This window comes from Cucurbita pepo, chromosome LG13, assembly GCF_002806865.2.
Source record: "Cucurbita pepo subsp. pepo cultivar mu-cu-16 chromosome LG13, ASM280686v2, whole genome shotgun sequence".
In the NCBI taxonomy this organism is placed as follows: Eukaryota; Viridiplantae; Streptophyta; class Magnoliopsida; order Cucurbitales; family Cucurbitaceae; genus Cucurbita; species Cucurbita pepo.
The window spans coordinates 2,158,139-2,179,526 of record NC_036650.1 but is presented as its reverse complement, the minus strand read 5'-3'; the positions used below and the strand labels follow the sequence as shown (position 1 = coordinate 2,179,526).

Below are 21,388 nucleotides of genomic sequence, written 5' to 3'. Positions count from 1 at the left end.
AAATCCATGAATGTTTCTATTTGAATCAATCAACGTGAGTATAGTTTAATAGATAAAGTTTCAATTATTTTGTTTAAAGGTTAATGGTTCGATCTCTCGTTCCGAGTCTCTACTCTATCTCAACATCTAAAGAGACCTTAAAGTTTTAAACAAACATACTAAAAGAACTTGGATTTGTCGGTGGAAATCGTCTTATTATCTTAATATTAGATAATTCACAAAGTGTAGCTCAATGGCAACGTTCAATCATCCAAATGATTTCATTTTGTTCGTAAATGAAAACTATCCATTTAAAGTTTTTAACGTAAATGATTATTAAATGATATCAGATAATGACACCCCATTAAAAAAAAAAAATAATTATAAAAAAAATAAAACTCTCAACCAATAACTAATCGACAGCAAATCAAATAAGGCTAAAAATAAAAGGAAAAAAAAAATATAAATCAAATAAGGAAGTGAGCCAACGGTCAGGCGACATCTTTGGGCAGAGGATAGATAAAAGAGAGAAATAGAACGGTCAAGAATGACAAAAGCAAGGTCAAGGGTAAAAAGGTCAATTTACCATAAAAGTGATTATTTATTATTTTTTTTTTTTGGAGATTATGGAAATAATTTACTTTCCTTTTGAGAAGATAAAAATGTTGGGATATTTGGATTTGATGATTGCAGAACTCACGAGAAATTCTACATGGGCTCCACCCCCCAAAAAAAAAAAAAAAAAAAAAAAAAAAAAAAATATATATATATATATATATTATTTTTATTTTGACAAAATAAAATATATTAAATTCTAGTTTCCAATGCATATGAATTTATTAAATATATTATCATCAAAATAGTTAATTGAAATTAATTAATTAATTAAAATTTAAAGTCCAAAAAGTAGCACTCCTAAAATATTTAGCAAATTAATTGCATAAAAAAGTTATTAATTAACATCCAATGATAGTCTTTTAACCAATTAAATAATTATATTTTAGAAAATAACTTAAATAGTAAAAATATTAAGGAAGATGGAGGATGAATAATATTATAACATTAATTAATTATATTTAGCTTTTTTTCTAGAGAGCTTCATTTAATCTATTATTTAAATACAAATTATATTCTCGGTTTTTGTTTTTGCCCTCCATCCTATCTCGACCTCTTATTCTTTGTTCGAAGATTTTATAATTTTATTTTATTCTTCCCTTAATTTTTTTAAATTTAAAAATTATATATAAATATATATACAACTTTAAAACGTTAATTTTTTCAAAACTATAAAATTGTATAATATTTAGGTAATTACATTTTATGTTTTAGAAAATTTAAAATTTGTTGGTAAAAAAAAAAAAAAAAATGACACGTGAATGGGAAAAATTACTTTTTAAGTAAATAAACCAAAGAAAAAAGAAAAGGAGGTTAAAAGTAGGGGAGATTTTATGACACGTGTCGAATCCTCGTTACTTTCGAATTCAACCTCCCACGTTATAACCGACTTTCCCTCTCATGCATCAGATTTTGTTCGCTGAATCGCGGACCAACGTAACGTCATGTGACTTATTTATATATTTATTTATTTTTATAGAATTCTGAAAACAGATTTTTTGAATAATAAATAATATTTCTTAAAGCTAATTATACTCAGTGCCACAAACAAAAAAAAAGAAAAAGTAAGAAAAAAAATAATATTTTACGAAGTTTTTCCATTCTGAATGCCACGTTTCGAGCATTGATTCGTTGTTTTCATGGACCTAACTTAAAGCAACCGCAGAGGATAGAAACTCCAGTTTATCTATAAATTCTGAAACCGCCCTTGGAACAGCCGCATTTTATTTCAATCCTGTTATCGATACAAATTTTTTTATATTTTTATTTTTTTATTTTTTCGTAATTAAATAATAAAAATTATTATTATTATTATTATTATTATTATTTATTTCTTCTTCTTCTTTGTAAGAACCTGAATCTCTTCCCCTTCTACTGCTTCTGCTTCTGCTTCATCTTCTATGGTGTCTAATAACCCGAATCCGTCCGAGGGATTCTACTTGGATCCATCGGGAATGGCGTTGCCAGGGCTGGGGCCGTTTACCACCACCATGGCCGCGTCAGAGGATTTGTCCAAGAAGATTCGTAAGCCCTACACAATTACCAAGTCTAGAGAGAGCTGGACTGAGCCCGAGCACGACAAGTTCCTCGAAGCTCTTCAGCTGTACGTTTTTCATCCTTGTTGCATTCAATTCTATTGGTTTCTTTCTCGTTTAGGGTTTTCGAATTTGATGCCTGTTTCTCTTCGTTCTGTGTGGTCGATTTCGTTTTGTGATTTCATTTTTTTTAGGTGGATCTTGGTGGCAAAGGAAATGTTGAAAATGTGGGGAATTGAATGCTAGTTTTGGGGTTTAGTGGTGGAATTGATGTCGTGGTAGGTGTGGAAATTAGTTATGGGTGGTTTATGCAAAAATTTTGGTAGCTGTGATTGAGATGGAAATGGTAGGGGTTTGAGTAGGGTTTTGATGGGGCGAAGGGCTGATCCATCTGGTTTTCATAAGTGTTTCAGAAATTCTTTAATTAGAAGTTTAGGAATTCACCACTTTGTTTATGACTCTTCTTAATTAGTTTAACTGCTTCGGCTATACTAGTAGCTAATATGGTCCCTGATCCCAACTGATAATTGATCCTGCTCGGTATTAGCCATTGGTGAAGTTCTATAAGCAAGAGGATGTTGGTGGAGTTGGTATTTGGCACAAGAAAAGGTGGAGAAGCGAGAAATAATGGGGTTTCTGGGTTGTTAATGGAGGAGAACATAATTTGTGACTCAAAATTCTTTACTGATGATCTATGGCTTGTCCGTTTAAAATTTGAAAAAAGAGAAACCAAGTGGGTTGAGAACTTAATTGTGGTTACTACTTGTTCTTAGCTTTTCTTGACATATGCCTTGATTATGATTCTTTATTATTTTTGTAACTATATCCAGATTTGATCGTGATTGGAAGAAAATTGAAGCTTTTGTTGGATCGAAAACTGTTATACAGGTAATTGATGCCAGATCCCTGTTATTTTCGACGTACTTTCTTTGGGAGTGTTGAGCTCTTATCATTAGAAAAATTGGACTTGTCTTCGATTCAATTAAATTTTTCATTAATTGGGCAAATTCCTTAAAAGAAACCTCATTTAAAGGAGGTTTGTGCAATTTTCTGTATACATTTTAATTTATGAATGACAAACTAAGAGAATGACGCCCCGCAGATACGTAGTCATGCACAGAAGTACTTCTTAAAAGTTCAGAAAACTGGAGGTGGTGAGCATTTGCCTCCTCCACGACCAAAAAGGAAGGCTGCTCATCCATATCCTCAGAAGGCTTCAAAAAATGGTTAGTCCCCCCCACCTCTCTTCAATGTGTTTGATATCACTACATTATGTTGTTCTAACAGTGGCTCACAAATCTCATTTGTACTATTTGTCAGTTGCCATGCCTTCTCAAGTGCCAGGGTCATTTCAGTCCACGTCTCCTCTACTTGAACCTGGATGCACCATAAGGCCAGATTCATCTTCAATACTTGCACGTCCGGCACCAGGTGGAGCTGTACCTTCTTGGCCAGTGAACTCTGTCCAGCCACTCAATTCATCACAAGGTATCAAAGGCTAAATATTAGATGCTCTGAAATCATGAGTTTTTTCATGGCTTCTTACATATAAGTTAGTCACACTGGATAAGATGCATGTAATTAGGTGCCTTAAACACCTAGCATGTTGTCATCTGGGCTGCCATGCATGGAAAAAAATGGAAGTAGAGGAATACGAGGGTTCCTAGGATGCAGGCGTATGAGGATCATTTAAAGTTCTTCCTGTCTCTGATTTCTAAAAACTGCTTATAAGTTACACATGTAACTTTTTTGTTTGGTTTATATGTGTATGCAGTGCCAACAACAGCAAATAATTGTTGCAGTAGTACTGAAAGCCCTTCAAAAGCATGCCCTCTTGTTGAAACAATTGATCAAGGAAGTAACACTCATTCTTTTAGAGGTGATCCTCTCATTTATTTGCATGCACTTCAAATTATTTTATTTTATTGCAAATAGTTTGAGATTGCTTTGAACTTATTCAATAAAAAATCGTGGATGCATATCCTTAGTAGTTATGTCAAGGAGCTCATTAGCTAGTTTGAAGTTCTTAATTGTTACTCTTCATGGAATAGGATACTAATACATGAAATCTCAGTTTATGTATTTTAGGAATCAGAAATCTGGTTTGTGTTAGTCAATCCATAACATATCCATACATGCTTTTAGAAGCATATTGAGGCATAGTCTGGAGAATAGATGTAATCCTTATATATTCTCACACTTAAAGCACTTGATCATAATTATGATATTGCATCATTCATATTATGTTGTATAATTTCTTTGAACGATTCAAGATCTTGATCAAGGTTTGTGTTACAGAATAGTGTACAATCTCAATTCCCACAAAAGAGAATTCCGATTCGTTCATTTTTCAAAGGCCTTCTGTGATTATTATTGGCATGTAATTGACACTTATATCATGTGTAGGCCAAAAAAGAAAAAAAAAAACAATATATATACAACCCGACTTTTCCTCGGAATTTTGGAGTTGGACAATATCTGTGAACTCTTGTGTTATTGTTTTAGATCACTACGACTTCTATGAGCTTTTTCTAGTTTTGCTAGTGGTATAAGTTCCTATGGAATTGTTTTAATGATTTTAGTGAATCTTCAATCCCTATTTCCTGTGTCTTATTGTTTTTCATGATACTTAAATGCCCTTTTGTTGTGCAGTTCTGCCAGATTTCACACAAGTTTACAGCTTCATTGGCAGTGTCTTTGACCCAAATGCTTCAGGTCATCTGCAAAAGTTAAATAGGATGGACCCAATTGATGTTGAAACTGTATGATTTACACCTTTCCTTTCTACTTCATAGCATTGTTGCTTTAGTTGAATAAAGATTTTGTGTGCATTGCCTATTTCATTCTTATAAGAACAGCTGTAGTTTAAAAATATATCATATATACATGGTTAACTAAACAATAATCATTCCCTCCATGTAGGTTCTGCTGTTGATGAGAAACTTATCCATCAATTTGATCAGTCCTGATTTTGAGGATCATGTAAGTACCAATTATTCTTTGTAGTTTTTGTCCCCACTTTTGTGTTTTCTGGGTGGAAAAAAAATGCTTTAATAGACAATGTGAAGTAACAAAAGTTTAGGTACCTTAAAGATTTTCTTATCCATTTGATTTTATGCGTATTGTTTCGAGGGGTCATATCTAGGCTGCGAGCTGTGGACGTTCTAGTAGGGTTTCTACCAAACTGGAATGTTTGGACACTTGAGTTAGGATAAAAACTTCTGATTTTTATATGTATAACTTCAGACTCATTCTCATTTAGTAAATCAGGTCAAGTTTTTATTTTGTTTATGACCTTGAATAAGTTCTGTTCTGTAGGTTGTACCCTGTGTAAGCTTGAGTTCTGAGGTCAATTTTCATTTTAAAATGGTTGGACTGGAAAGAGAACACACACATAAAACTAAGGCAGCATTTGGAAATATTTTGATCGACGTTTCTTGTGATAAACTGCGATATCTAGTTATTTTACATGAAATTCTGATTCTGCATCTTAAACCTCTTGTGTAAACAGTAAAATGTGACTACTATCGACCTCTTCTTTTAGTTCTCATCAATGTCATTTTAATGCACTCATTAGTGTAATATGATTTCCTTCTAGAAACATATTTGCTTATTATGCTCTTCCTATTTTTCCCTTTGCAGAGGAGGTTGCTCTCATCCTATGAGATAGATTCGGGGCCAATTCGGCATGGCGATATGGATAAGGCCATCTATGTCGATGATCATAAACCCAAATTGGTAGCCAACTAGTTGGCACAGGAGGAGGTGATAAACAGCATGCTGCTATTCGAACAGAATACCGACCGATGCTGAGGGATTGCCCGAAAATAAAAAGCATGACGACCCCAAAAAAGAAAAAAGCTTGCCAAGTATGTATGCCTTATGCAATGTTGTGAGGTCGCTTGCATTATATATATACTTTTTTATGTGCTCAGTTATTTTGATGCATCTTTTGTATATAACATAGCCACAAAATCGTGTCCTGGCCTTTGTTTGTATAGAGATGGAGAGCCCTTGAAATAGTGCTGTATAGCCCTTAGGTAGGGAAGCCCTGTATTCGAGTTTTGGCAGTTAATTTGTAAACGGTTTTGTAAACTTTTAGTCCTATGATCAACTTTTGGATTACAAATATTTCTTAGTCAAAAGCATTCCTGGAGTGGAAGTTTTGTGATAAATATTGTTCTTAATCTCAAGAACTAGTTTAGATGTGTAGAAAGGCACGTGAAATAAATGTTGTAAATCGAAATAATCTAGTGTATAGATAAGGTTCGATGTCTTATTTTAGTAATACTATTGAGACGGCTCATTTTGTCGGCTCATTTTGTCATCGTTAAAAATGATTTGATCTAAATTGTTTAGGTGGAGGGAGACATGTGAATTGGGATGTCTTATTCAATGTGTTCCTATAAAACTTAACTATGAGACATTTAAAACTTCCTATACTTTACATAATGATCACATACGACACGATCTTAATCTCGAGTAAGTTATGAAATGTTATCCTTTGATTTGAATGGGTGAGAGTGGTTTTTGTAGTCAATTCACTACACCTACTATTTTGCGGACTTGACCAAACAGAGAGTTGGAAACATAATATAAGATGGAATTCACTTCTCCCATATCGAGGTAAGTAGATGAGTCGGGACTTGAACTATGAGGCCCCACCCTCTCACGGGTTTGAGAGAGACTTAACTTATAATTAGACCATAAACAAATCGTTCATGAGAATCAATAGTACATAAGGTATAAGATATAAGGTAATACGGACTTTTGATTCAACTATAATTATGAATAATCCGTGGAGAACTGACTTGCTTATAATAATTATATCTATGGATACAACTTGTTCTATTGTGCAAACTTATAGTTAATGAATGAAATTGATAAATTAATTTTGTATCATTGAAGCTTATCATTTGTAGGTCAATAAGAAATTCACACTAAATATATATACGATAAGAATATATTTAATTTTGAATGTTCAAATTACTATTTAATTTATTAGATATATTAAATATACAAACGATAAAATTATATTTAATTTAAAAAATTCTCAAAATAATATTTAATATACTATATATTAAACCTAAAAGCGAAAAAGATAATTACGTAAAATACATTAAATAAAAATATATATTTGAAATTTAAATATGATTTAAATAAGATATTATATTTAAATATATAATATATTTAAATATATTATTATCTCACATACTTTTATTTTTTTCTCAAATATTTGGAATATTCTCCCAAGAAATTTAAACTAATGTTGGTCTTGGGTTAAAAGGCACGTGTAAGAATGAAAAAGTTCCATAGTCAAGAATAAGTTCCAAATCTTGTGGAGGAAGTTCAGCCAAGAAACTTTCGCGATTTCTACAATGGTACGATCAGCCAAGAAACTTTGCGATTTCTACAATGGTACGATCTGTATTCATTTTAGTTTACATGTTTTGTTTTAATTTTTAATAAAATTAAACGCTTTTGTGGTGCAAATGAATGATTCATTCTCCTTACCTCGTCGGTGGGCATTGCTCGCTTTTGTGGTGCAAATGAATGATTCATTCTCCTTACCTCGTCGGTGGGCATTGCTCGTTGGCCACCAGCAACGGCCAATGATGGGTAGTGCTCCTACTTGTCAACTATGATGGAGGTAAAGGTAGATAGATTCAGAGGGGTAATGACACTTCTTATTTTTTTGTTTATAAATTTGTAAGGAAAAGACATTTTTTCTATATCTTCTTTAAATTTTTCATTATCATTTATTCCATAGAATTAAAAAAAAAAAAAAAAAAAGCCTTTACTTTAAGGTCGGAATTTCAAGAGAACATGACTTCAATTGAACCTTCTCAATCGGCAGCTGATCCTCAGGAAAGTCACATCCATCGCTTTTTGCTGCCTTAGCCAGTGGAGCACATGGCAGCGGATCCACATCGCTACTAAATCCCTCAACATTCGTACAGTTCCACTGCAACTTTTTAGGCGTCGCCGACAATCCAATCTTCACATTCGAAATACATATATCTGTGAATGGATCTCCTGAAATCCCAGCCAAATTTGCCGACATATTAACATTCTCGGCCACCACGTCTCTGTAATTAATGTTCTTAATCACTGGCAACGCCGAAGGATCAAACTTGTCATCTGCATGCGCTTTGTAGTCTCCAGTCATCCAAAAGACGTACTTCATTGTGGATAGAAACATTCTTCGAACGAAAATGTCCTTGACGAAACCGCCTCGTCCGCGAGCAGTTTTGATTCTGACGGCAGCCTGTGTGTTGATTGCAGTGACATTTTCGATCCTGACATTGCGGATTCCGCCAGACATTTCGCTACCAAGGGCGATAGCTGCAGAATCTGGTGAGATACAAGTGAGGTGGCGAATGACAAGGTCCTCGGTTGGCATTCCGAACTTGATACCGTATTGGTCCCATCCGCTCTTGATGGCGATGCAATCGTCACCGGAGACAATGTAGCAATCTTCGATTCGAGTGTTGGAACAGGAATCTGATAAATTGAATGGAGAATTAGGGAGAGGATTGACGAAATAAAGAACCCTAAGGTTTTGAAGGGTGAAGAAGAAGGGAACCTGGATTGATTCCGTCCGTATTGGGTTCGGTGACTGGAGCCAAGATTGTGAGCCCTTGGATAATCACATTTCTGAGTTTTGGTCGAACCAAATTAAAAATAAATAATAGTAATAATCATAAAATTTTAAATCATTTTTAGTGGTGAGTAATTTGAATCTACAAATTTTAACTTTCTTTTAAGCATAATCCTACAATACAAGAATAACGAGACTGCGTGAGAAAGTGGAATAGTCAAACCTGCTATAGATCGGATGGACGAACCAAGAAGGGGAGTTGATCAAAGTAAGATCTGAAATCTGGATTTGATCAGAGTACATGATCTCGATCATATATGGCCGTGTTACCTTGAGTTCCTCTTTGTGAAACTTTTCCCACCAATAAGATCCCTGCCCGTCGATTGTACCGTTGTTACCTACACCATGTCACCAACCCAATTTTATTTCTCTATAATTATTTTTCTAATGTTTTCCTTTACCTTAACTTTTTTTTATTTAATTTTGATAGCACAAAGTCTATAAGATTATAATTTTTTTAAAAAAATTACAATGTTAAGACCTAAGAAAAAGAAATAATCACCCGTGATGACCACATCGGTCAGATTAGTTCCAAAGATGAGGCTGCTGTACCGTCCACCAGGAGCATCTCTTCCCCTCCCATAAGATGGGAGAACTTCTACAAGTGGCCATTCTAATTCATTCTGCATAGTTAATTATAACGATCCAATCTAATTAATTTAACTTCGATTAAGGATTAAAATTCAAATCACCATTCCTAAAGTTGTTAGCTCTGAAAAATAATATACTCCATAGTTCGAACCTGGGATGCAAGAAGTTTAGCTTCTTTATCGATAAAAAGTGTGAAATGGCTGGTCAGATTAAAACTTCCGGTCAGCCATTTTCCTGGCGGCACAACCAATTGAGCACCGCCATCTGCTGCCAATGTGCTGAGATGTTCAATTGCTTTCCGGAACGCTTGAGTGTTTGAAGTTACTCCGTCGCCAACGCCGCCAAACTCTGTCAGCAATGCCGAGTGTTTCCGACAACTAATCGCCTGAAATGTGAGAGAGTTGGAACTCAGATGCGGATTCATGGCGTCCACGGTAGCTAAGCTCACCAATGCCAGTAAGATCACAACCGAGATTCTCGTAACCTGCAGAAAAAAAAAAAATCAAAGATGATTCAATTTTGTTTTTGTTCCTCGAAAAAATAATGCTAGAAACAGCCGTTGGGTTTATGGATTCATATTTGTATTGGTTACATTTTCAAATTTTCTCGAGAAAAGTGAGGTCCACTAAAAAAAATCTTCAATAAACTAATCTGGAAAAGAAAAACTAATGAAAAGTAGAAGAACGGGGCCAACCGCACCCGATCAATTCAAAGAAAACAAAGAACCAAAAGGAAATTCAAAAAGAAAGAAGAAGAAAAATTACATTGGTTTTTGTGGGTTTTCGAGGAAGATCCATGATGAATTATATTTTTGAGTTTATGATTTTTAGATCAGGACAATCGATTTTATAGAACAATTTAGGAATTAAAATAGGAAAGGAATTTATTACCCTGAAACGGTGGGATTTACATAGAATATTAGTTGATCTGAAAATAAAAAGAGTGAAAGCATTTTAAATTTGGCATCGTTTGTTTTTTTTTTTTGTTTAACTTGTTCTTATGAATATTAGGGTGTTAAAATAGTTTTTTTTGGAAGAACGGGATCAAACCGAGGCAACTAAATCCATATTTAAAAACAAATTATCAGACATTTTCTATAGTTAGATTAAGCTGAATTCATTAGTTAACGAGTTTATTGGATTGAAAAGTTTACCCTCCAAACAATTAAATTCGATCTAAAACATGTTCAACGGTTCTTTGTTTAATTTTGAATAATAATTTTTTTTTGATTTGATTAGCATTTAATTAGATCAATTATTTTTTCATTCATGGTAGCAAATGAGATTAAATATTATTAGATGAAATCTCTTGAATTTGGTAAGTATAACTCAATATTAATCAATTTATTCTTTTGATATATTTGTTAAAGTTTTCTTTTTATATTTCTTTCTTTATTAAATTTTTTTCTTAAATTATATTTAAATAAATTATATTTAAATCCTAGTGAAATATGACCATACAACTATTTAATATAAAGTCTATTATATAATATAGAAGTTCACTTTTTTTTTTTTTTTTTTTTTTTTTTTTTTTTTTTTTTTTTTTTTTTTTTTNTTTTTTTGTTATATAGAGTGAATATATAGGTTATTACTCGAACATGATCCTCTAGTAAGTCAAGTACATATTGTTTACGATTGTACTAATACTCTTGAATTTTTTTATACAATTGATAATATTAAATTGTAAATAAAATAATCAAAATTATTATTAAAAATTAAATAATAAATTACGGCTTGAGGACATAAATCTCAATCGTAAAACCATTCTACATAAATGAAACAAGGATACATAAGTTCATAACTTTACATATAAAACTTATTCTCAATATTGCAGTTCTAATCATGTTTAGATGCACAAAAATTAAAGCATGAAGTCAAGCAAGGTGTTTACATGTCTCGAAGTAGTGAAATGGCTCATATTTAACGTATAAAACATGTTTGGGGTAAGTTTAAACTTAATCGGGTCAAACAATCATCCCAAGTTAATCTCATGATTTGTGTTTTAAAACATACTCAAGTCTATCGTAACTGTAATTAGAAGTTCTAAGCAATTCATGTATTCCCACGAGTAATGTCAATATGGTTACTTGTTTAAACATACTTAGAACCTCACCTAGTTCCAATTTGCATTTGAGTTCTAGCCATGGACTTAGTCGTATACCATTAGATAACTTTTTAGCAGGGCACCTAACTTTCCTATGAGACTTGCACGTATTTTGTAAAGTCGTTGAGGCCCCGTTCATTGCTTAAGATAATTGAAGCCTTACTCAACACTACTTTCACAAGCTGCACTATAATACCAAAATATTAGCACTTTGGCACATCTCTAGAACTTGTTCATTTCCGAAATAGTGTTGGTAGTGTGTAGGTCTCGACATTCAAAGGCTGAGAGCACATCAAGCCAAGAAGGAAAACCAAATTAGCTTGATCCTCATCACATCTTCCATTCAAACTCTTTCTAAACTTGTTGGAATTTCGACGTTTTATAGGCTTTTAAGTACTAAACTTGCTTGTTTGCACACTTGTACGCTACTGTCCAACATTCAAAATGTAACGACTCTAGATTTTTACTAACCTAAAATCGCTACCGCTACCGTATACATAACATAACCATTTTATGCAGAAATAATCATTTGAAACGTATTCATAAAACGTTGTCATGGATTTAATGTTTAATAACAAGTCTTTAAAACAAAACAACTGAAAAATTAAAATAGATATAAGTAAAAATAAAATAGAGATACCCTATACTAACCTATAGTCTATGAAATTAAATACAACTAGCCTATACATGTGACATTTGTTTTTAAAATTGAGATGTCTTCGTCAACAGTATAAAAGTGTCTTGCCTTTACCTAAAAAATAAATGTAGCGCTTGAGTATTTTAAGAAATGTTCAGTATGTGACTCTACTATTGGGGTTAGACGCAAACACGTGCAATTATGAATGTGACCTATCATTTAAAGTTGTGTTCTCTTAGGTGACTATCCTAAACGACTTATTGGATTTTTATTTATTATTCTACACATGGCTCATACGTGCAAATAAAGACTCACCAGCCGGTTTTCACACCTCTTGGGCCCCTTTTCTAGTCGAGTGAGCATTCTCTGGTGCTATTGCCGGACACCCGGTAAGAGTAGTGACCGTCATAGGATTATGATAAACATAATAATCATTTATCATTTCGTAATGTACACTTCCATACCCATCATAAATAGAGTAATTCCCTGATGCATGTAACATACAATGATGCATGAGGTCCCAACAATTTTCATTTATTAAACGGTATAAAAAAACCTCTTCCATTTTCCCATATCATATCATTTTATAACATAGCCTTTAAAACATATATCAAAGTTGTATATCATGTCAAAACATATCTACTATGTGTCATCCATGTCATACATCGCATTATGTCATATCATGCACTTAACATGTCCTTCAACATACCATATCATATCATGTACGTATCATTTCATCAATTATATCACAACATGTATCATATCGTCAAGTATGTCATATTATAACATGTATCATATCGTCAAATATATTGTATTATAACATGTATCATATCATCAATATATCAAATCATAGTAATATCATATCATAGACATTATTTCATAAACATCTCACACATATCAAACACATGACACGTGAATAACCACGAGGCACGTGTCATCATACATAACACAAACTTCTAACCATGCCGATAGTAAGTCTACTTACTTGATTGACCTATGCCGAAGCTATTATGACCCTTTGATGCTTGATGCTAGCTTAACACTAACCTCTGAAATTTAATTCTACCTTAGAGTTCCACAATGATCAATTAGAATTCTAACGTGAGAATTTGCTCACCTAATTTTGCATAAATAATTTAAACTAGGGAAGCCTAATTATGCATAAATTTAAATTTGACTCGACCACAAAAATTTAAACTAACGAAAAGATAGTCATACTAATTTTAAGTGTTTTTGAAGAGTTGAAAGTAGAAGGAAAGTGTCCAAGCTTATTAGATCGAAGCTGAATCAGCCAAAATTCTGGTGCAGAGCCGTCATAAAAATGTATTCTCTGACTTTTTACCATTCAAGTGGGATATGAAATGAAGTAAGAGCCTTCATTTTAAAGTGGAGTCCAACTCCCCACTTCTCAACATAAACTACGTGGGAACAATTTTAATTTTAATTTTTTTTTTGTTTTTGGATTATCACACAAAAGCTCTTAGAGTAAATATTTGCAGCTTTGTAGTTAGCTTGGTGTCGAGAATGACGAACATGAGGCGACAAGAACCGAAGATTGACATAGTTGCAAGCCCTCTCGAATTAGAGAGCTTTCTCTTCCTGTTTCTTCTCCTTTATTAGTGGTTACAGATAAAAAAAAAAAAAAAAAAAAAANGTTCGATGGACGAGGAGGTGAGCTACAGATAAAAAAAAGTGTGTTGGTAGAGAATGTGTTCGACGTATGAGAGAATCATTTTCAAGAAACAAACTAAATAATCTAGTGTAGATAAGGTTAAATATCTTGGTTTAGTAATATTATTCATACAGCCACATTCTAATGATTAAAAATGATTTGATCTAAATTATGTATGGAGACATGTGAGTTGAGATATCTTATTGAATGTGTTCCTATAAAATTTAACTACTGACATATTACTTTTTATTAATTTGTTGATTAAAAAGATTTTACATAACGATCACATACGATACGATCTTAATCCCGAGTAAGTTATGAACTCTTATTTGTGACGACTTATCCTTTGATTTGAATGGGTGAGAGTGATTTTTGTAGCTGATTCAATATATCTACTATTTTGCGGACTTGACCAAACAGAGAGTTGGAAACATAATATAAGACGGAATTCACTTCTCCCACATCGAGGTAAGTAGATGAGTCGGGACTTGAACTATGAGGCCTCACCCTGTCAGTAGTTCGAGAGAGACTTAACTTATAACTAGATCATAAACATTCGTTCTATTGTGCATAAGAATGCAACTCTAAGTCTATAATAAAGTCATTTGTAGGTCAGTAAGACTCTTACTAGTTCATAGCAACACTAAAAATATTTAAATATATTATTATCTCACCTACTTTATCCTTTTCTCGAATATTTGGGATATTCTTTTCACAAATTTAGACTAATTTTGGTCTTGTGTTAAGAGTCACATGTAAGAAGGAAAAAGTTCCATAAAATCAAATATTTTTGTTGTTTGTGTTGAACACAACTCACTGTGGTAAACACTCGCACTCTTTATTAACACTGATCGAGAAGAGAATACAGGACACTCTGTAGAATACTTCTGCTTTTTATTGTTTTTGGATTTCTTGGATGAATAACCTAGGTAGGGTGGAGAGGTATTTATACTAAGAGTAAGCAATCTATATTTAACCAATCTAAAACTAGACCTAACCGATTTGAATCTAGACCTAACAAATTTGAATATTTCCCCTAAAATATCTAGATCTCTTTCTCCTAAAATCTCTACTAAAATAAATATACTGAGCTCATACAATAATTGGGCTTGACTCTATTGGGCTAGTGATGATATTTCAACTTAACCATTATTGTATGAGCTCATACATCACGACGCTTTATCATACAGTCAGTAGTTCGAGAGAGACTTAACTTATAACTAGATCATAAACATTCGTTCTATTGTGCATAAGAATGCAACTCTAAGTCTATAATAAAGTCATTTGTAGGTCAGTAAGACTCTTACTAGTTCATAGCAACACTAAAAATATTTAAATATATTATTATCTCACCTACTTTATCCTTTCCTCGAATATTTGGGATATTCTTTTCACAAATTTAGACTAATTTTGGTCTTGTGTTAAGAGTCACATGTAAGAAGGAAAAAGTTCCATAAAATCAAATATTTTTGTTGTTTGTGTTGAACACAACTCACTGTGGTAAACACTCGCACTCTTTATTAACACTGATCGAGAAGAGAATACAGGACACTCTGTAGAATACTTCTGCTTTTTATTGTTTTTGGATTTCTTGGATGAATAACCTAGGTAGGGTGGAGAGGTATTTATACTAAGAGTAAGCAATCTATATTTAACCAATCTAAAACTAGACCTAACCGATTTGAATCTAGACCTAACAAATTTGAATATTTCCCCTAAAATATCTAGATCTCTTTCTCCTAAAATCTCTACTAAAATAAATATACTGAGCTCATACAATAATTGGGCTTGACTCTATTGGGCTAGTGATGATATTTCAACTTAACCATTATTGTATGAGCTCATACATCACGACGCTTTATCATACAGTCAGTAGTTCGAGAGAGACTTAACTTATAACTAGATCATAAACATTCGTTCTATTGTGCATAAGAATGCAACTCTAAGTCTATAATAAAGTCATTTGTAGGTCAGTAAGACTCTTACTAGTTCATAGCAACACTAAAAATATTTAAATATATTATTATCTCACCTACTTTATCCTTTCCTCGAATATTTGGGATATTCTTTTCACAAATTTAGACTAATTTTGGTCTTGTGTTAAGAGTCACATGTAAGAAGGAAAAAGTTCCATAAAATCAAATATTTTTGTTGTTTGTGTTGAACACAACTCACTGTGGTAAACACTCGCACTCTTTATTAACACTGATCGAGAAGAGAATACAGGACACTCTGTAGAATACTTCTGCTTTTTATTGTTTTTGGATTTCTTGGATGAATAACCTAGGTAGGGTGGAGAGGTATTTATACTAAGAGTAAGCAATCTATATTTAACCAATCTAAAACTAGACCTAACCGATTTGAATCTAGACCTAACAAATTTGAATATTTCCCCTAAAATATCTAGATCTCTTTCTCCTAAAATCTCTACTAAAATAAATATACTGAGCTCATACAATAATTGGGCTTGACTCTATTGGGCTAGTGATGATATTTCAACTTAACCATTATTGTATGAGCTCATACATCACGACGCTTTATCATACAGTCAGTAGTTCGAGAGAGACTTAACTTATAACTAGATCATAAACATTCGTTCTATTGTGCATAAGAATGCAACTCTAAGTCTATAATAAAGTCATTTGTAGGTCAGTAAGACTCTTACTAGTTCATAGCAACACTAAAAATATTTAAATATATTATTATCTCACCTACTTTATCCTTTCCTCGAATATTTGGGATATTCTTTTCACAAATTTAGACTAATTTTGGTCTTGTGTTAAGAGTCACATGTAAGAAGGAAAAAGTTCCATAAAATCAAATATTTTTGTTGTTTGTTGTGCGAATGAATAATACATTCCCTTTACCTCGTCGGTGGGCAATGCTCGTTGGCCATCATCAATAGTGGTCAATGATGGGTAGTGCCCCTACGCACGTCAACTATGATGGATGTAAAGTAGATAGATTCGGGAGGGGTAATGACACTTCTTATTTTTTGTTTATAAATTTGTAAGGAAAAGACACTTTATCTATATCTTCATTAAATTTTTCATTACTATTTATTCTATAGAATAAATAAATAAATAATAATAATAATAATAATAATAATAATAATAAATAAATTAAAAAACAAAAAAAAAAAAAAGCCTATACTAGAAGACAGGAATTTCAAGAGAACATGACTTTAATTGAACCTTCTCAATGGGCAGCTGATCTTCAGGAAAGCCACATCCACCTCTTTTTGCTGCCTTAGCCAGTGGAGCACATGGTGGCGGATCCACATCGCTACTAAATCCCTCAATATTCGTACAGTTCCACTGCAACTTTTTAGGCGTCGCCGACAATTCAATCTTCACATTCGAAATACATATATCTGTGAACGGATCTCCCGAAATTCCAGCCAAATTTGCCGACATACTAACATTCATGGCCACCAACTCTTTGTAATTAATGTTCTTAATCACTGGCAACGCTGAGGGATCGAACTTGTCATCTGCATGAGCTTTATAGTCTCTAGTCATCCAAAAGATGTACTTCATCCGGGTTAGAAACATTCTTCGAACGAAAATGTCCTTGACGAAACCGCCTCGTCCACGAGCAGTTTTGATTCTGACGGCAGCCTGTGTGTTGATTACAGCGATGTTTTCGATCCTAACGTTGCGGATTCCGCCAGACATTTCGCTACCAAGGGCGATAGCTGCGGAATCTGGTGAAGTACAAGTGACGCGGCGAATGACGAGGTCCTCGGTTGGCATTCCGAACTTGATACCGTATTGGTCCCATCCGCTCTTGATGGCGATGCAATCGTCACCGGAGACAATGTAGCAGTCTTCGATTCGAGTGTTGGAACAAGAATCTGATAAATTGAATGGAGAATTAGGGAGAGGGATTGACGAAATAAAGAACCCTAACGTTTTGAAGGTAAAGAAGAAGAAAACCTGGATTGATTCCGTCCGTATTAGGTTCGGTGACTGGAGCCAGGATTGTGAGCCTTTGGATAATCACATTTCTAAGTTTGAACCAAATTAAAAATAAATAATAATAAAATCATAAAATTTTAAATCATTTTTAGTGGTGAATAATTTGAATGGTAAATTATTACAAGTTTTAACTTTCTTTTTAGCATATAATCCTAAAATACAAGAATAACAAGACTATGTCATGAGGAAGTGGAATAGTCAAACCTGCTATAGATAGGATGAACGAACCAAGAAGGGGAGTTGTTGAAAGTAAGATCCCAAATGTGGATTTGATCAGAGTACATGATCTCGATCATATATGGCCGTGTTACCTTGAGCTCCTTTTTGTGAAACTTTTCCCACCAATAAGATCCCTGCCCGTCGATCTTACGGTTGTTACCTACGCCATGTCACCAACCCAATTTTATTTCTCTATAATTGTATTTCTAATGTTTTCCTTTACCTTAATTTTTTATTATTTAATTTTGATAGCACTAAGTCTTTAAGATTATAATTTTTTTTAAAAAAATTACAATATTAAAATGTAAGAAAAAGAAATAATCACCCGTGATAACTACATCCGTCAGATTAGTTCCAAAGATGAGGCTACTGTACCGTCCACCGGGAGCATCTCTCCCCCTCCCATAAGATGGGAGAACTTCTACGCGTGGCCATCCCGATTCATTCTACACACTTAAATTATAACGAATCTAACTAATTTAGCTTCGATTAAGGATTAAAATTCAGATCACCACTCCTAAAATTGTTAGCTCTATAAAAATAATATACTCGATAGGTCGAACCTGGGATGCAAGAAGTTTAGCTTCTTTATCGATAAAAAGTGTGAAATGGCTGGTCAGATTAAAACTTCCGGTCAGCCATTTTCCTGGCGGCACGACCAATTGAGCACCGCCATCTGCCGCCAATGTGCTGAGATGTTCAATTGCTTGCCGGAACGCGTGAGTGTTTGAAGTTACTCCGTCCCCAACGCCGCCAAACTCCGTCAGCAACGCCGAGTGTTTCCGGCAATTGATCGCCTGAAATGTGAGAGAGTTCGAACTCAGACCCGGATTCATGGCGTCCACGGTGGCTAAGCTTACCAATGCCAGTACGATCACAGTCGAGATTCTCGATGCGGTAACTTGCTGAAAAAAAAAAAATCGAAGATTGTTCAATTTCTTTTGAAGATGGTTCAATTTCTTTTTGTTTCTCGGAAAAATAATGCTGGAAACATCAGTTGGGTTTATGGATTCATGTTTATATTGGTTATAATTTTCTAATCTTTAACAAATCAATTAGGGTTTTGAACAAAAACACATAATCATTTTGAATAACCCAAAAGAAAAACTAATGAAAAGTAGAAGAACGAGCCAACCACACCTGATCAATTCAAAGAAAACAAAGAACCAAAAGGAAATTCAAAAAGAAAGAAGAAAAATTACATTGATTTTTGTGGGTTTTCCAGAAAGATTCATGATGGATTTTCTTATTGAATTTATGGTTTTTAGATAAAGAGGACAAAGAATTTTATAGGATAATTTAGGACTTAAAAATAAGAAAGGAATTTATTACCATAAAAGGGTGGGATTTACATAGAATATTAGTGGATCAGTTTAGGACAATAGAACAGATATGGAAACAAAAAGAAAAAGAGTGAAAGCATTTTAAATTTGGCATAGTTTTTTTTTTTTTTTTTTTTTTTTTTTTTTTTTTTTTTTTTNTCTTATAAATATTATGGTGTTAAAATAGTTATTGGAAGAACGGGATCAAACCAAGTCAACTAAATCTATATTTAAAAACAAATTATCAAACCTTTTCTATGATTAGATTAGGCTGAATTGATTGGTTGACAAGAGTTTGAGTCTGTTGGATTGAAAAAGTTTATCATCCAAACAATTAAATTCCATTGATTTGTTTAGTTTTGAATGATAATTTTTTTTTATTGATTTGATTAGCATTTAATTAGATTAATTATTTGGATATATTTGTTAATAGTAAGTATAACTCAATATTAATCCATTTATTCTTTTGATATATTTATTACAGTTTTCTTTTTATATTTCTTTCTTTATTAAATTTTTTTCTTAAATTATGTTTAAATCCTAGTGAAATACGATCAGCAAGTTATTTTTTTGTTTTAAAAAAATAAAAAAAGAGTGTATTTACTAAAATTTAAAACATGAAAAATAAAAGATGAAATAAAATACCTATAAAAATCACTTTATAGTTGTATGAACCTATTGAATTTAGAGTCTATTATCTAATATATGAATTTACTTTTATTTTTTTTTTATTATTTTTTATTTTTTATATAGAGCGAATATATAGGTTATTACTCGAACATGATTCTTCGATGTTCAAAATATTAGCACTATTTCTTGAATGTTGCTGGTTTGGTAGTGTGTAGGTCTCGACATTCAAAGGCTGAGAGCACATCAATTCAAGAAGGAAAACCAAAGAGGCTTTTAAGTACTAAACGTGCTTGTTTGCACACTTGTAAGCTACTGTCCAACATCCAAAATGTAACGACTCTAGATTTTTGCAACCTACAATCGCTATCGTATGCATAACATAACCATTTTATGTGGAACTAATCATTTGAAACGTATTCATAAAACGTTGTCCTGGATTTAATGTTTAATAAAAAGTCTTTAAAAAGACAACCGAAAAATTAAAATAGATATAAGTAAAAATAAAATAGAAAATACTCTATACTAACCTATAGTCTATGAAATTAAATACAACTTTCCTATGCATGTGACATTATTTTTAAAATTTCGATGTCTTTGTCAATTATACAGAAGTGTCTTGCCTTTACCTAGAAAATAAATGTAGCGCTTGAGTATTTTAAGAAATGTTCAATATGTGACTCCACTATTGGGGTTAGACACAAACACGTGCAATTATGCATGTGACCTATCATTTAAAGTTTTGTTCTCTTAGGTGACTATCCTAAACGGCTTATTGGATTTTTATTTATTATTCTACACATGGCTCATACGTGCAAATAAAGACTCACCAGCCGGTTTTCACACCTCTTGGGCCCCTTTTCTAGTCGAGTGAGCATTCTCTGGTGCTATTGCCGGACACCCGGTAAGAGTAGTGACCGTCATAGGATTATGATAAACATAATAATCATTTATCATTTCGTAATGTACACTTCCATACCCATCATAAATAGAGTAATTCCCCGATGCATGTAACATACAATGATGCATGAGGTCCCAACAATTTTCATTTATTAAACTGTATAAAACAACCTCTTCCATTTTCCCGTATCATATCATTTTATAACATAGCCTTTAAAACATATATCAAAGTTGTATATCATGTCAAAACATATCTACTATGTGTCATCCATGTCATACATCGCATTATGTCATATAATGCACTTAACATGTCCTTCAACATACTATATCATATCATGTACGTATCATTTTATCAATCATATCACAACATGTATCATATTATCAAGTATGTCATATTATAACATGTATCTTATCGTCAAATATATTGTATTATAAAATGTATCATATCCTCAACATATTAAATCATAATAATTTTTAATAGCTCATTTTTAATTATAAATTTTAAGGGAAAAGACATTTTATCTCTATATTATTAATTAAATTTTTA

The 21,388-nt window shown here is 32.8% G+C and overlaps 3 protein-coding genes across 3 annotated transcripts; 1 reads left to right on the top strand and 2 right to left on the bottom strand.

Annotated features, from left to right (window-relative positions):
- The first annotated feature begins 1,911 nt into the window (after positions 1-1,911).
- LOC111807983 (protein REVEILLE 6-like) lies at positions 1,912-6,300 on the top strand. The gene is made up of 8 exons (XM_023693732.1): positions 1,912-2,197; positions 2,960-3,017; positions 3,232-3,355; positions 3,450-3,617; positions 3,904-4,008; positions 4,782-4,891; positions 5,052-5,111; positions 5,772-6,300. Exons 1-8 carry the CDS (start codon positions 1,995-1,997, stop codon positions 5,877-5,879), a joined length of 936 nt encoding a protein of 311 aa, XP_023549500.1. The 5' UTR covers positions 1,912-1,994; the 3' UTR covers positions 5,880-6,300.
- A 1,626-nt stretch (positions 6,301-7,926) lies between these two features.
- LOC111808664 (probable polygalacturonase) lies at positions 7,927-10,178 on the bottom strand. Its single transcript, XM_023694780.1, has 6 exons — positions 10,146-10,178; positions 9,533-9,865; positions 9,293-9,413; positions 8,954-9,128; positions 8,716-8,786; positions 7,927-8,633 (listed from the first exon to the last, which is right to left on the bottom strand). The coding sequence occupies exons 1-6, from the start codon at positions 10,176-10,178 to the stop codon at positions 7,927-7,929; spliced, it is 1,440 nt and encodes a 479-aa protein (XP_023550548.1).
- A 6,767-nt stretch (positions 10,179-16,945) lies between these two features.
- Positions 16,946-20,865, bottom strand: LOC111808663 (probable polygalacturonase). Its single transcript, XM_023694779.1, has 6 exons — positions 20,788-20,865; positions 18,556-18,897; positions 18,318-18,438; positions 17,978-18,152; positions 17,732-17,802; positions 16,946-17,649 (listed from the first exon to the last, which is right to left on the bottom strand). Exons 1-6 carry the CDS (start codon positions 20,863-20,865, stop codon positions 16,946-16,948), a joined length of 1,491 nt encoding a protein of 496 aa, XP_023550547.1.
- Between the last annotated feature and the right edge of the window lie 523 nt (positions 20,866-21,388).

What these genes read in the sequence shown, in the direction of transcription:
- LOC111807983 (XM_023693732.1), top strand. Translation starts at nt 1,995, where the DNA reads ATGGTGTCTAATAACCCGAATCCGTCCGAGGGATTCTACTTGGATCCA. An exon ending in TCAGAAGGCTTCAAAAAATG is followed by an intron (nt 3,356 to 3,449) that starts GTTAGTCCCCCC and finishes ACTATTTGTCAG; the next exon opens with TTGCCATGCCTTCTCAAGTG. An exon ending in ACCCAATTGATGTTGAAACT is followed by an intron (nt 4,892 to 5,051) that starts GTATGATTTACA and finishes CCCTCCATGTAG; the next exon opens with GTTCTGCTGTTGATGAGAAA.
- LOC111808664 (XM_023694780.1), bottom strand. Translation starts at nt 10,178, where the DNA reads ATGGATCTTCCTCGAAAACCCACAAAAACCAAT. An exon ending in GAAAACCCACAAAAACCAAT is followed by an intron (nt 9,866 to 10,145) that starts GTAATTTTTCTT and finishes TTTTTTCTGCAG; the next exon opens with GTTACGAGAATCTCGGTTGT. An exon ending in GTCCATCCGATCTATAGCAG is followed by an intron (nt 8,787 to 8,953) that starts GTTTGACTATTC and finishes ACCAAAACTCAG; the next exon opens with AAATGTGATTATCCAAGGGC.
- LOC111808663 (XM_023694779.1), bottom strand. Translation starts at nt 20,865, where the DNA reads ATGACGGTCACTACTCTTACCGGGTGTCCGGCAATAGCACCAGAGAAT. An exon ending in CTAAACTTCTTGCATCCCAG is followed by an intron (nt 18,439 to 18,555) that starts GTTCGACCTATC and finishes TTAAGTGTGTAG; the next exon opens with AATGAATCGGGATGGCCACG. An exon ending in TACGGACGGAATCAATCCAG is followed by an intron (nt 17,650 to 17,731) that starts GTTTTCTTCTTC and finishes TCAATTTATCAG; the next exon opens with ATTCTTGTTCCAACACTCGA.